The sequence below is a fragment of the Hippoglossus stenolepis genome, chromosome 13 (assembly GCF_022539355.2).
Source record: "Hippoglossus stenolepis isolate QCI-W04-F060 chromosome 13, HSTE1.2, whole genome shotgun sequence".
Classification (NCBI taxonomy): Eukaryota; Metazoa; Chordata; class Actinopteri; order Pleuronectiformes; family Pleuronectidae; genus Hippoglossus; species Hippoglossus stenolepis.
Window position 1 is genome coordinate 20008809 of NC_061495.1, and position 15312 is coordinate 20024120.

The 15312-nt window shown below is 42.5% G+C and overlaps 1 protein-coding gene across 3 annotated transcripts in view; it reads right to left on the reverse strand.

Moving 5' to 3' along the window:
• Positions 1-11970: 11970 nt before the first annotated feature.
• sema5ba (sema domain, seven thrombospondin repeats (type 1 and type 1-like), transmembrane domain (TM) and short cytoplasmic domain, (semaphorin) 5Ba) overlaps positions 11971-15312 on the reverse strand; it is a 161564-nt gene continuing 158222 nt past the window's right edge. For all 3 annotated transcript variants that reach the window (XM_035174135.2, XM_035174133.2, XM_035174136.2), the window contains one exon: positions 11971-14988. In XM_035174135.2, the coding sequence (XP_035030026.2) occupies positions 14812-14988 (177 nt within the window). In that variant the 3' untranslated portion in view covers positions 11971-14811. The remainder of the gene's footprint in view (positions 14989-15312) is intronic.

Genomic DNA, 15312 nt, shown 5'->3' on the forward strand with positions numbered 1-15312 from the left:
TGCATGTTTGCCTGAGCCGTCATGTGGCCCCAGGTTTTCTAATCCGATTCGCCCCTTGCGCCGCTCTCTCGCTCTCCCTGTCAGACTTACTGTCCTATCAAAAAAAAAAAGGCGAAATGCTCAAAAGCAAATTTTTAGGCTTAATTTTTCAGCTAAGTGATAATTAATCCCTCCGACGTGGAGTGGATCCGAATTAATCAGTATGTGTAGCTGCAGAGGGCGCTGTTGTTCAGTAAAAGTTACCTCTGAACTTCATAGCAACTTTCGGCACGGTTCAACAACTTCGTAACTCACACAATTCAACCTTTGGGTGGAGTTTAACTTGAAGAGGAAATAAAATAAGATTTGAAAGATCAATGGAAACATGATAGAAGGTCAAGTCAGAGCTGGCTGACTAGAGCTGAGAAGCAATTACTCTGTCACTGATTAGGTACTCTCTGGTTGTTCCTATACTATAGTATCAAACTTCACAAGGAGTTCTGAGGAGACGAGAGAAAAAGAGAAGCGTCTACCTGCGGAGCCAGGTTCTGCATGGCTGAGGCTCCTCAGCTCTAATGCAGGAAGACGTGGCCCTGACGGAAGCAGCATGTCCTCTGAGCAAGAACAATTATGCTAACCATGCAAGCGTAAAAGGCTGCAGCCAGAAGAACAGCGAGACAGGCTTTAATGCAGCGGGCTGCCTATTTAAATCACAGCTCCACCACCTCCACCACAGACGCCATTCTCTGCTGATGTCAATGGGCTTTTGAGGAGTATTGGCCCCACTGTGGGCTCCTGTGGGCCCCCCTGTGGGCTCCCCTGTCATGATCTGCTGCTTATTTCTACCCCTTAAAACATAATTCACTTCCTCTGTCCTTCCTCCTCATCAAAAGTGAATGAAGGTGCTTTTGTTTTGGGGCAGAGGTTTGAGTGATGTTTTCTTTCGATGTCATTCAGACGGAATGCCTCAGTAGCACTTAGCCAATGGAGGCACATAGGCACCATGATGGTTTAGAGTGAGAACAGTAACGTTTCTATCAGGACACGTAAAACTTGACGTTTTGGATGGAAACTGTCCAGAACCAGTTTGAAAGGCCGACAAACAGTTCAGAAAAAGTGTCAATGTCAGGGATTGGTTTTAGCTGGACCCCAAAGCAGAGACTGGCAAACAGATCGGAACTAAGACAGAGTTTATTGCACAAGTAGGCAGAGAAAGCAGGCTGTGGAGGCAGGGTGCTGGCTGGCTGGAATCCACGAGAAGACACAGAAACAGAAACGGGGAGGACACGGCACAGGAAAACAAAGACGAGGACGAGCTGCAAGGTCTGCGTAACGCGGGAGGAAAGTACGGATTAGTAATTAACAAACACAAGGACTAGAGGGAAATACATGCGGGTGCGCTACCGAACAAGACGGAATTATCTGGCAGTGTAGTGGAGTCAAGACCAGGCTTTTATTGAGAGGTGATGATGAATGAGAGCAGGTGTGCCTTGTCAGCAGCAGCGGGGAAGCCAGCCACACCCCCTGCCACACACATGACCTGCAGGGGAAGAGCAGACAGGGGAGGGGGAGAGAGAGAACACCAAAACACCAAACACAGAATCATCACAGTCAAGTCTCTATATGAATTAACTAAGACACATCAGCTTGTCAGATGATACTACAAACATCATGTTTATCTTGGCTGCAGAAATGTTCTAAAAGTTGTTTCAAAGTTATTTGACCAATTGGTTTCATTATTAAAAAACTGTAATTCACAATGTGAAACTCATAACAACCGCTCATCATCATCCTCACAAACATGTTCATCTTCTTCCGGTATCACATAGACAAGACTAAGAACAAAAAGGAATAAAAAAAAACAAAAGAAATATACAAAAATAAATTAATAACATGCAGAACTGTTACATATCTAAAAATTTACTCTAAGAAGTTTCCGCAGTCAATGGTTAAATTCCTGAATATTAAATATAACTTAAAGCTACAAGTTTTGTCTTTATCAACAGCTTTGTATGACTTTGCTCACCGCAGATGTTTGTTTGATATTTTTGTTTGATTTACTCAATTAGTTAACGTTACAGATGACCTTCATTAGATCCTGGGTGAGCACAGTCAGGGTGCGTGTGTGTGTGTGTGTGTGTGTGTGTGTGTGTGTGTGTGTGTGTGTGTGTGTGTGTGTGTGTGAGTGTGTGTGTGTGAGAGTAGTGCAGTACTGTATCCCTAAACAGATACAGTACTGCCTCAAGGCCCCAACACAATATCTCTCACTCTTTACATTTGTATTGTAAAGTAGTATTTTTTCAGTGAGGGCAGGTACATCTGTTACCACCTGACAGCAGCTTTTACTGCTGAGGGTCCAGATGCAGGTGATTTTGCATTATGTCTTTTGTTGTGCTCTGTATCTAAAATGGTTATTGGGGGTTATTACTGTCACACCCCCCCAATCATATTGTGATGAGCTCTGTGTATTGTTATGAAAAGAGCAGTCAGGTCCAACATAATGGTCCATTCCGCATGAGCTGGCTGAACAAATCATGATTATAGGATAGAATAGAAATAGAAAGAAGACACATTTCCAGGCAAGTGGAGAATAAAGATTTTTATTGTGCACTTCCCTGGAAATTTGTCTTTGCCTACGAAGCAGAGCACATTGTGTAATACGATGGGCAAAAAAAGGCAAATAACAAAGATTCGTACATTCAGGCACACAATCAAACATATGTAGGATTCCATTACCAACATGGAAAAAACAATGAATACAATGGGAGGGTAGCTTTGATTGGGATGGGCGGGGACGTGAGTTGCGGTCAGATGCCAAACAGCACCCGAGAGATGGCAGGGAAATGTGAGGCGTGTTTGGGTGAAACACAGAAAGGGTGGAAATGTGTGTGGGTGATGAAAAATAAAATTAAGCTCTAATTTAGAGCCAAGCGACCCGCCCCCAAAAAACACTCCACTGGGTCTTAAATCCTCAGCTGGAGGGAAGGAAACGACGGCATGAAATTGCCTTTTTTATCCCCACTTGTTTCCTTTTGTGCCACAACGGAATGAAACCGATTTGATTGCGTATTGTATATTGTTTCAAGCACAATGCTCCGAGAAATGTAAAGCAAGAGGATTGGATCCACAGGGCGAAAAAACGCCTTCCATGTAACATGTTGGACAAAATATTCATATTTTATCCTTCACCGAAATAAGTTAAACGCACAAATGAATTCAGTTCTTTTGAATTAAAGTAAGTTTTTGTGTAAATGTAACTTGTAAACTTTAAACTTAATCTATTTGTGTGTTACCGGAACTCATTTTTGAAGTTGGTCCAACAATTTTCTTTTTTCAGAGTACTTTCTTCTGTGAGGTTTTTCTTCAACATCCTGCTGACACAGTCTCTCAGAGAATCGAACGTTATCAGGTGGATCGTTTCTGCATTTACTGAGCTCTTATACTGGATTGTACAGGTTTCTAACCCCCTGTAGTTAGCTCAGATTCAGTACAATCAGGTCACACTGTCTTTGCCGCGTCATTACATCGATTAGAGTGAAAAACAATCCACTATTCCCGTGTTGAGCTGCAGGATCGATGTGATGCTGATGACGAACACAGCCCCTGCACCCATTTGTACTTCTGCTGTCATTGGCATAAAGAGTTTAAGTGCTGCAGCAATTGATTAGTTAATTGGCAAAAACGCTAAATATTCTGTGGTTTCAGTTTCTCAAACATGAATCATTATGTTGACATTATTAAAGATCTTATGCCAAGGAAAGTCTGGACCAAGGTTCATATCTTCATTACATTGTTTACATTTGATCAGGTTAGTTTTGGTGTCACATTGTAATTCATCCTGTCATCCTTTTCTCTGCTCACCTGGCATCAAAGTGTCGTCAATTTGGGTATTCATCTTTGAATGGAGAAAATGAATGACACAGTTTATTTTGGTAATTTTGTTGTAATATCGTCATGGTAATACTCCGAGTAGCAGTACTCAAATTAACGTCGGCTTCTTTTTCTTCTTCTATTGTTTAATGCTGTCTGAACTTCATGCATTTGGTCCGAAAGTCTGAATCACACTGCAAATGATCCGGACCGAGACCACCTCTTATGGTCGGACTCGATTTTGTTCCATTGTTCGTGACTGTGGTCTGAGGCACCTTTCACACATTGGTTCAGACTAAACTCATAAGTCCAAGGTGTATGTGAAAGCGACCTGAGAAATTATAGAGGAAGTTATCAGCAGAACATGATCCTTTGTTGGATCCCAAATATATTACTTAAATCTTATTCGAACCAAATAATAAGAAACCTCTGAGGAAGTGAGGATGGGCAGAAATGTCCTCACTTTTCAAAAAGGTTCTTGTGCTCGGTCTAAAAGTAGAGTTTGGTCCATAGACAAATAGATTAACAAGAGAACACGTATATCAGAGAGTGTGCACCCATCCAAATTCATTTCATTTGTCGAGCTTTTCATTTTCACACCCTGTGCAGTGACTTCACGGCACTGTCTGTCCCTGTGATCCCGTGACCAACAGCCGACGAGAGTGGAGCATAAACAAGACGAGAGCAGTGAACCTGTTTGTTGTGTTTGGAGTAAACACACTGGTTCGTCTCTGCAGCCAGTGCCACAGTGGGAGAGCTTTTACCTGCGCTGGAAGTGGGGGAGCAGAGATGAGAGTCGCTGCCAAAATCGTTCTGTGATGCTCCAAACCCCCAAAAAAGCTTGCTCCTATTTTACGGATTGACTGGTTTCACAACTGGGATGCAGGAAAAACTGTGCACAGCAAGACTGTAATCCCACGTATTGAGGGCTTCAGTGCTCACATGCAGCTCGGATCTCACAGCACTCATGAACAAGATGAAGAAAAGAAGAAGAAAGAATCAGGTTTTATGCATTTTTCTCTAAAAAACAGAAGCAGTTAAAAACATACAAAACATATTTAAAACATACAAAACAACTGAGTTTGGAAAGGAGGTGTGAGGAGTGAAGTTTAATTAGTAATGGAAATGATAAAACGGGGGGGGGATTTATGATTTGGCTTCACTATGGGGAGCTGTCATGTCGTACATCTTTATATACAGTCTATGCTATCAACCAGTACAAAGAACAAGCCAGATTTTTCAGATTTTCACTCATGTCTACTCAGATATCGTACAGTCTCTGCGACAAGGGGAGTAAAGAAGTACATGTTTCCTGTTTGGAGATCAGCTGTAGTTTGTTTTCCTGAAGCAATCACTCCTGTGAGGATTAATTAGATCATTATGTAAAATTCCCCTTGGAAGTATTCTAGTGGCCCATTTCATAACTATATTTTCTAGCATCAAACAATGAATTCAAACCAAAAGTTATCGGAAACATTAAAACAAGAACCTACATCAGTGTGATAAGAACTAAAATGACGGCGAGAACATTGTTTGGTGTGAACTTTGACTTTTTAGGTCAGTCGATGTACCATCTGCTAACATGGAGGAGGACAGACCTATATTACAGCCCGCCACCAGGGGGCAATGGAGAAGATTCGGCTTCTCTTTTGGAAGAAGTTCATCTTTACTGTTGATGGTGTCAACAAGCTGCTATGAATAATTTTTCTGTCCTTGCAGAATGGAGTGGGATTAAAATGAGCTCGTAATCTGTTGTCGTCTGTTGTGTTATGGTTTGAGTTTCGAGGGCACAGAGGAGAGGAAACTTCTCCAGCCTCTTACAGCTGCTGAGAGCAATTGTCAGTTAATGGAACACAATGGCTTTGACGCACATGCAGTATGGGTTTCACTGACATTGCAGGAAGAGGCATCAAACAGGCACAAGGACGGGGAAATTACTTAAAAGCCTCCCTGAGCATGTTGCGAATGCTTGGCCTGCACCCCATTTCCAATTACTTTGTCACTTTGTCATTTTTTTTTTTTTTGACTCTTTAATACCCATGTTTGTCCTTTTTTGTTGTTTAAGCACTTTTAAGCTCCCATGCTTCAGACGCAGGCATAAACTCAAACTGTGTTGTAAAAATCGAAGCCCCGGGCTGCATAAATGATTCATGTCGGACAACTTGTTACCATCTTAGATCTGCAAAGCAAATGGGAGTCTAAATGGCTTCTCTCTGTGTGCGCTGGATGCATTACCCCTGCCACAAGGAGAGTGGCGGCAGGGGTCCATATCACAGCTCAGGCCTGCCATGGCAGTGGGTTGAATTTAAATCAAGGGGTATTTCCAGAGTAAACGGATACAGTGTGTTTGTAGAGCTAAGTGTCAGATGGTATAAAGTCAGCGTTAAGCCTTTTGTTCATACATAATCAAGCGCAGTGTAAACTTAAAGTGACACAATGCCAGATCCCTTCTCCATTACCTTATCAACAAATGCACGTGTGTACAGCTGTTAGCACGGGGAGGCTCAGACCGCAACGGTTAATTACGCATCACACCTGTAGGGGGAGCCTATACTCGGGCTCCCCCCTGGTTTATTTCTCGTTACCATACTAGTTTATTACTCTTTTCCTTTCATCCTTTCCGACAAAGTCTTTTTTTTTTCTTCCGGTTGGTCTGCCATGATGTCAGTTGGTGAGCTTGTTGTCTCTTACAGCTATAGCTGCTAGCTCCGGCTCCGGTTGTTAGTGTGTGAGGTGCCGTAGAGCAGGTCGTAATAATCCAGCACAATACTCCAAAGTAATGTAGTGCCGTTCCAGATCTCCAGGGAGCGCTGTGGCAGAGACAGACGTGCTATTCTTCCTAAATTTGTGTCTATCAACATGATTTTGAAGACAACCTAGTATTGCTTAAATGTATTAGTGTGAAAGTGAAATGAAGGCATCTCCACACGATAACCTTCCTGAGCTGCAGGAGGAGCAGCAAGGTTACGTTACCTCGCCTCACACTCAGCGGTACCCATCCCGTGTCCCCATCAATATCCTCCTGCCGTCAGCACTTTTATTTACGACATTGTCATCAATATCGCCTCCACTCAGCGAGGTTTCCAGCCTTTACAACCGTCGTCAGCTAAGTAGATTGAATAAAATGGAAATGGCTCTCTTATGCTCTGTGCTGCGCAAATACCATGAACTTCGATGTTCCTCAAATGAGCTTCTTGGAAACAGCCCCACAATTTGCAGGAGCGAATTTAACGGCTGAACGTTGGTGCTCGGTTCTGTGTGAGAAGAAAGCAATTTAACATGGTTTGGTCTCACCTCTCTGTTTTATTAGGAGGAGACCAGGGGCGGACTGAACAATGGGAGCACTGGGACATTTCCCAGTGGCCTGATGGTCTTATTGGCCTTGAACTGATTACTTGACCAGCAATAATATAGCAAGCAGGAATGAGGTGACGGACCTGAGAAATTTAAAGGGAAATTTAGTGAGTTTTCATTATGGAACTCATAACTTTTTCTTAGATAGGTGACACAGATATTTCCGCTCACTCTTGTTCATGGTGACCCCCACTGTCTGTATGTCAAGTTTCAGAAGGTTTTACTTTAAAACCTTTGAGAAAATTAAGGTACATTTTACCACTTTTTCACAATGGCACTCAAAACTTGCCCATTTTAAATATCATTTTTAAAGACTCCTTGAGAGGTTAAAGTTGGCTACTTTTTCATCATGGCCCTCTTAACTGGTAGCCGTTACATCAACTAATAGGGTTTGCCTGCAAAATTAGAGGATATTGTGCTTTGAGGGAAAAGGGTGTCTTGGAAAGGAGTCTAAATCCCGGCCTGAATTATTGTCCCAGTCTGCCCCTGGAGGAGACCCTCCATCACTGCTGATTCTGTCTCTCCCACTCATACGTCTCTGTCAGCGGAATTTAACCCGTGACACCATTAACCCGTCCTTTCCTCCTACAAGTGCATGTAAGGAGGGCAGCTCAGCGTCTCCTTCAGCAACATGACATTGACATTTCTTGCTTGTTGCCATCCGTGTCACGCAAAGCTGAAGTAATCTCATTATCCATGTAACATAAAAACGTAAAAAACCTTAAAGTTTAAAGTTGAAATTGTATATTTCTTATTAAAATATATATAAACCTAAAAGCCTATTTTGTCATAAAACAATCAAAATGTGTGAATTATTCCCTGAAAAATCTATGAAAATGTTGAATGTTGAAGAAACTGCAGAGACACATTTCTGGATCTGCTTCTTATTCTGCATCCTCGCCTAAATTGAACAGGTTTTTCTTGGGCCAAAGCCTCATCCTTCCAGTTTCGGTTCGATCGTTTTTTGCCTTAATCTTGCTGACAAATAAACCAACAAATAAACCAGGAGCCAGACGAGTGAAAACATGCCCCCCTGGTGCAGGTAACTCAGGTGTAGTGTCTTTGTGCCTGGTTGTTTTGTTGGTCGGTGAATAAAACATCATCAGGATCAGATCAGCGCGACACAGCAGCCTGATTTCGTTCGACATCGCTCTGGTCGCGTTTCAACTCCTTTCATTTAGCTTCCAATTCAGCAGATTCCCGAGCGGTTCTCCCGGGCAGGCTGTGCCCAGAACTCACTAACACACAGACAGAAGCACCGGCCAGTGGATTGATGCTCTAAGCTGATGAGTCATATCAAACCATCGCTCTGTTCTCTCATGGAGGAGGAGGATGGAGAGCTGTGATGACGGAGGAGACAGTCTCGACTCCTGCAGACGACGACAGGCTGTCCTGGCTGCGGCTTCAGACAGTGTGTGATCTGCCCATCCTGCGTCTTTGTGCGAGAACACAGTCACGTCTGTCTGCCGGCCGCCTCCCGGGACGCCGCACGACACACATCAAACACCAAAGCGGCTGCTCGCTCTGTAAACATGACAACACAAAATAAACATCAGATGGCCACATTATGAAACTGTGATCTGTGCTGGGTGATCACTGTTTCTGATTCCTCAGACCAGTGCTGCAGCGGCTGTCACACACATGGATTCTTTCTGGAGACGAATCACTGAGGTGATAATGCCTTTATCATTGGTTAATACATCATCACCCAATGCTTTGGATTAGAAACAACCCGTTAATGAGAACACACCTACAGATTGTCAGGAACTTTGTCAAACAACAACAGTGTCATCATCTGTCACTAGTGTTTCTTAGGTCTGAGCAATATGGCAAAGATTATATATACACAATATCAATAATTATCATTTTCAGTTTTCAATATCATTGCTTTTAACATGTGCTTTTCCATTTTTCACAATTCAGTTTTACCATTGATACCTGTGTGTTTCTATAACTGTTCTGTTGTTGTTTATTAACTGTGTGTGTGTGTGTTATTTGTCCCTGCTTGTATTTATATGAAACTTAGACTTTTGTTGTATGGCCGTACTGATGACCAGCATATAGCGATGTTGATTTTTATTTCGCATCGTTAACATTGACTCAAACGACCACATGAAATGAAAAAAATATGTTTTTAACTTGTTTAACAATTTATTTATTTCCATGGCAGAAAATGTCCTGCCAATTTCCATGGCAGTGTTTCACTGTCTATTGAATCAGCTGAATATCTGATAGTGTGAATAACACATAATGGCAATCATCAAATTCAAACTGTGCTACTGAAATGTGCTTTTCAGAAAAAAACCTTATTAAAAGTAAATAGCTTATTACTAATCTAATTAGCATAGAAATAAATTAATAGTTCAAAAAGCCTGTTATAATTAATTAACGATGCCTTGGTAAAAGCTTGCACCATACCTTCTTTTAAAATGGCTAAATGATATATAATAAATACAAGTCTAGTCTTCCATCCTCTTAAATGTGAACACATTTGCAAACACAGTTTTTCAGTTGGTTCCAAGATAATGCATGATGATTGTGACGGTCAGTGCTGCTCAGTTTGTGGAGGATGTTTTTTTTCCACACAGATCTTCTCATTCATTTCACTGATCATTATAAACACAAAGCTGCTGTTTTTCTTTGTCTTCTCCGCGTTGTTCTCTTTCCTCTCTGTCACAAAGAGGGTGAATTATTCAATCCAACGGGCGGTCCTTCCCACTCCCTCGCTGCCGTGTCTCTCCCGGACTCCGGCCATTTTCATCCGAGCAGGCCACCGCTCCCGGGCCTCCTCCTGGCGACCTCCTCCTGGCCGCCAGCCAGAGAGCCGATCACTGCAGCTGTCCGTCAGCAGAATACCAACTGATTTATGCTTTCACTGCGACCATTAATAAAACTGCCAGGAGGCTGCTCTTTCTAATTGAGAGGTACAGCTCGGCCTGCACTGGACCAATGAGAAGGACATATACAGTATGGATAAGTGTGTGTTTTAGTGGATGAAGAGTAAGCTGCTCTTGCCTCTGACACCCGATGATATAGTTGCCCCAGTAGAATACAAACAGTACACTCTTATTTATGTGAGGGGCTGAAGACTGAGTGTACACAGAATGTTTTATGATTTCATTGAGTGGCTTTTTCCTGTCCTGCGCGAGAGCGGCTGTTCTCCAGCTTTGATCCTGATTTTCTGCACCGCAGCAGAATCATTGTGGTGTTGTGACAAAGTGCCGGTGTCTGGGCCACTGGCACCGGCAGTGATCCACGGGCACTCTGCTGGACACACCCTGACTACTTGGCTCTTTCCTCTAATCCATCTCCCCTCTTCTCAAACAGCAAAGTATTCCAGCGCTGCGATCATTCGTTTTGGGGATGAAGGGAGAGGATGCACTTTAGTGACACGCTAGAAATACACAGTTGTAGCTAAGGTTGCTTCTTTTTCTTTGCCTCTCTTAGAAACTTTTTCCGTGTCTTGTCAACTTCAATCCAGAGGGTGCAGCAGCCTCCACAGGCTTCCTGCCCAGACACACAACATACAACAGAGCGGGAAGAACCAGATCTGTTGAGGACTTTTACCATTTCGCATGCTCTATCACCACAAAGAGACTTTTCAGCAAGATAAAATGTCAGTTTTGTCTCTTCAGGGTTTGTGTTGATACGCTGTTGGAACACAAACTTAACCATTTCTCATGTGCTGTTTCTGCATATGACTGCCAATAAACTGTTATTACCAGAGGCACTGTCGGCACTTGTGTGATTGCTGCAGTCCAAAGTAGGAGCCGTGGGCTGGTTGACAACTAAACACAGTCAGGTGATCAACGCAGCGTGTTTAAGCGAGTGGAGTTTCAGGCTTAGCGACTGGATGGAGACGTTTTTTGACTTTAAGTTGTCACAAGCAAGGAAAATGACCGACAACTAGGTGGTGTATGGGTGGTTATGATGATGCAATGACTAAAGGAGAGAAGTTGTGTTTCCCTCTGAACTTTCTATATCGTCATGAGATCATTTTATTGCATGACAACAGCGTAGGCTTGATTAAGAAGAAGTTCTATAGGCAGAGTGAAGGATAAATCACTGAAATCTAAGTTCACCACACACGTCAAGTTAACAGCACATTTTCATCTCATGTCTTCAGGTTCGAGCATAAAGCTGTAACTGGATGAAAAACACCTTTTATTTTTCCTCAAAGAAAACTGTTGATAGTTATGTTTAGTTACTTAAGACGAAGTATAGCTGCTTTCAGACATGGATTTATAAATGTTCCAGAGGGCCGGGATGGGATCAGAACATAAATGTCTGAGTCGGTTGCTCTGGACTTTTTCCGTAACGTACCAGCCCCCTGGTAAAACGTCCAAGTGAGCCCACGGTGAGTGAGTGGGTGAGTGGGTTGATAACTTGTAAAACATGACAGACGCAAAACTAGCAGAATACAAATATCTCAGGATGAAAAAGAGGAGCGGTATACGTAGAAGACAACAACCTGGAAAGACGAGATTCGAGAGAGTGTGTCAATGTGCTGTAAACAAAAACTGTCCTGTCCTGCTTCCTGCTGCTCTACCCGGATGCCACCCTCACCTGACCTGAATGTCACCTGAATGTCATTTTCCAGTTGTTGTGAACGCGTCTGACGCACAAAATGCCTGATCCTGATTTTGCAGGCCATTTTCCGGAGTTCCTGTCTGAAAACGGCTTTAGAAACTATCTGTAGAGATAAAATACCACGAATGTCCTCCTCCGAACTGTAAATCTGATACATCCCACTGTCCATATGCTGTGTGTGTTGGCATCAAGGTTTATTATCCTTTATAATGTACAATATACAAAAATATAGGGTACCAAAAAATTCACAGTGTCTAAAAGGCAGTGATTACAGTCTACATGACAGGTCTAACAGTACACCTGGTAAGTTGCATAGAAGGGCACAGAGCCTCACGTCGCAGGGGGCAGAGTTCAATACCGACCAATCAGATGACTGGCTTTCGCACCGGGCCAATAGAGGCAAAGTCTGGATCAAAAATACTTCCTCAGGATATCCACACTGTGTGTCCATATTCCGTGATCAGTGCTGCGCCGAGTTATTCTCAGCCTGGAGCACGTGGAAATTTGATGTTTGAGCAGCTGGGAAAGGTCAAAAGCCGAAGGCAGTCGGTCACATCTCGGAACTCTGTCCCCAAACAAACCTCATGGTTGGTGTGTACTTAGCTGCTGCACTTTTTTTTAAACAACTATAAGGCTTTCTTAAACAAACAGTGTTAGCTATACAATATACAGATACATTTACATGGTCCTCTTCATGGTCATTAACTGGGCTGCAGAAGGCTGTCGCTCATATATACAGATAGAGCTCTCGTTTCGTGCATGTACAGTAGCAGAAGTGAGGAGCATTTTCTGGGTTAGCATTCACCGATCAGGCAATAATAATAAAATATAGCTGTGAAAATGCCCTTTATAAACCAAGCATTAACTATAAATAGAGTCCATTCAACCTCCAGCAGGAACCAGAGGAGCGACGCTTTAACTTACAACGATTAACATCTGGTACGTGAAGTATAGAAAAACCAGGAGAACGCCCGGAGTGTCAGTGACAGGATGTGGAAAACGAAATGCCGTTACAGACCTCCTCATATATAATCATGTGTATGAAAGCATTTACATTGTACAAAATACAGTAACTTTCCTCATTCGGGCAAACGGACACGCAGAGAGTACATGTGTTTGCATGTACGCACATCTACACACACATGCACTCGTTTTGATCTTCACACAGGCAAACCTCTACGCAAGCATCTTTTTTTTTGTTCTTTTTTAAGTGAGAGTATTTGGGCCAAAATAGGTTGGAGATTTCAAGAATAAAGTTGTAATATTGCGAGAAAAAAAGCTGTAATTTAACAAGAATGAAGTTGTCATTTTATGAGAATGAAGTCGTAGTGAGAGATGAGAATCGAGTCATAATCTCACGGCAACAGTAAAAAAAAAAATTGTACAATATTATTTGTGAACTTATACTAAAGTATAACTCAACAAAATGATCCACATTCCATATTTCAACGCAGATAAAAGACAGATCTTGCCCCTGTAAAATGACACATAGCCTAAAATGATTACTTTAGCCTCTTAAAAGTATGACTTTTTACTTTTACTAATATTACGACTTTATTCTCTATCACATCTTCATTCTTGAAATCTCAGAATCTTTTTTATCTCTAACATGGCCATTATAACTCATCATTCAAATAGACGTTTAGTTACAATCATTCATTTTCTTGTAAAAATCTGTCATGTTTATTTTCTTTGTGTTTCAGGAACTGAAGATGCAATGGTTACAGAGCTGCTGAAAAACCAAGAAAAGAAAAAGAATGTGTTCATTCAGTGAAGTGAAATTAGAGAAACAACAATTAATCAGCTATATCTTATTTAACAAAATATTTCCTCCTATGCTACGGCTCATCTGAGCATAAAACAATTATCTTAAAAAACAAACATTAAAAAAAAAAGAAGTGCCAGACTACTAGCTTATTCTACCATCATAAAAAACCCCAGTCCAGTTGTTCAGCGCACTGGTCATATTTGATATGACCACTGAGCTATTTAGCACTCAGTAGAATCGATGCATCCGACGGAGAATCGATTGGATAATCAATCATTTCTCTTTCAGAAGTCTTTATTGTTCTTGGGAGAAAAAACAGAAGTGTTGGAAAGAAAACAGATTTCGCCCCTGCCCTCTGTTGCATACGTGGCGTTCCCGAAGCTTTATGTACAGTTCATAACCCCCCTCTGCTTCAATGCTGCAAATAAATGTCCTTGGTCCTCAAAAGGCTCTGATCATGAGCAGATTTAAAAGATAATTTCCAACCGGTGACTCCTCCAAGCCGCCGTCCAAAAACTTCACTCAGAAGTTCTTATCTTTTCTGTCACATGAAATAGCAACAATGGAGGGCGTGCATATCCCCCTCCGCACAACCGGGCTGATATTGATCTCTAATTTATTTCATCATCGACTTCATTGTTGTTCTCCCGCTCCTCGCTGGGTGGCAAGGACATTACGATATGCGCTGTTTATTCTCAGTAACTGCTTTTGTTGTCGAGGGACTCAAAGTTCATTACAGGCGGAAAATGGTTGAAACGGAGAGGAGAGAAACGGTGACCCAGATCCAGGGAAATGGAATTTTTTTTTTTTTTACGGTTCTGCTCTTTTCAATTCTGTAATTGTGAACGCTCGACTCAGCACCTGTGCTGATGTGCCCTTTGTTCATAATAATCTGAATAAAGCCGAAACTCGCCCTGCTGGTCTTTTCCACTGGATCCTCTCATGAAGACGATGCTCTGGGTTGACACTGCTATGTGGAGTCAGGCCGTTGAGATAACACACACCGCGCTGGCTGCATTGTTGTCCAAACCCACATCTCCTGATGGAAAGTTCCAGAAACGCCCTTGAAAACACAAACCCTGCCATGCAGAAGAGACAGCGAGGAGCAGGGGCGATGGTGAACAGAGGAACCCGGCTCTGAGAAACATTTCAGTTCATGTCAGTTCAGTTATGTCACCATGGCGTTTGGGCGGTGTCCGTTTTGGGTCTGCGGCAGAGGGGGGGTTGGAGAGGCGGTTGTGGGGCGTGTCTCAGCTGTTGTTACTGTTGTTGTAGGTTCTGCACGGCGAAGGGGAAGAGTTGGGCTGGTAGTCGAACTTGCCGAGCGCCGTGGGGTAGTAGGTGGTGGTGTAGACGTTCGTCTGCTGGAGGGGCGTCGGGTAGAAGTTGGATCGTTCATCTGGCAGAAGATTGTTTTTATTCAGTGTCTGGAAAGATAGAAGTGAAAAATAAGGAATTTTAACGTTCCACTCTTGACACGTTTTACGGAGAAATATAATAATAATTTTTCTGACAGGATGCACATGTGTACTAAGTTTTTGTCACGTCTTATTAGCGCACTGCAAAATATAGTGCAGCCATTCTTCTTTGGACACCTGAGTTGTTTCCCCTTTATGCTAAGCTACACTATCTGTCGGCTGACTGTAGCTTCATATTAAATTACAGACCATGAGAATAACCTGGATCTTCTCATGTGACTCTCGGCATGAAAGCAAATGAAAATATTCCCAAAAATGTTCCTCTTTAAGATA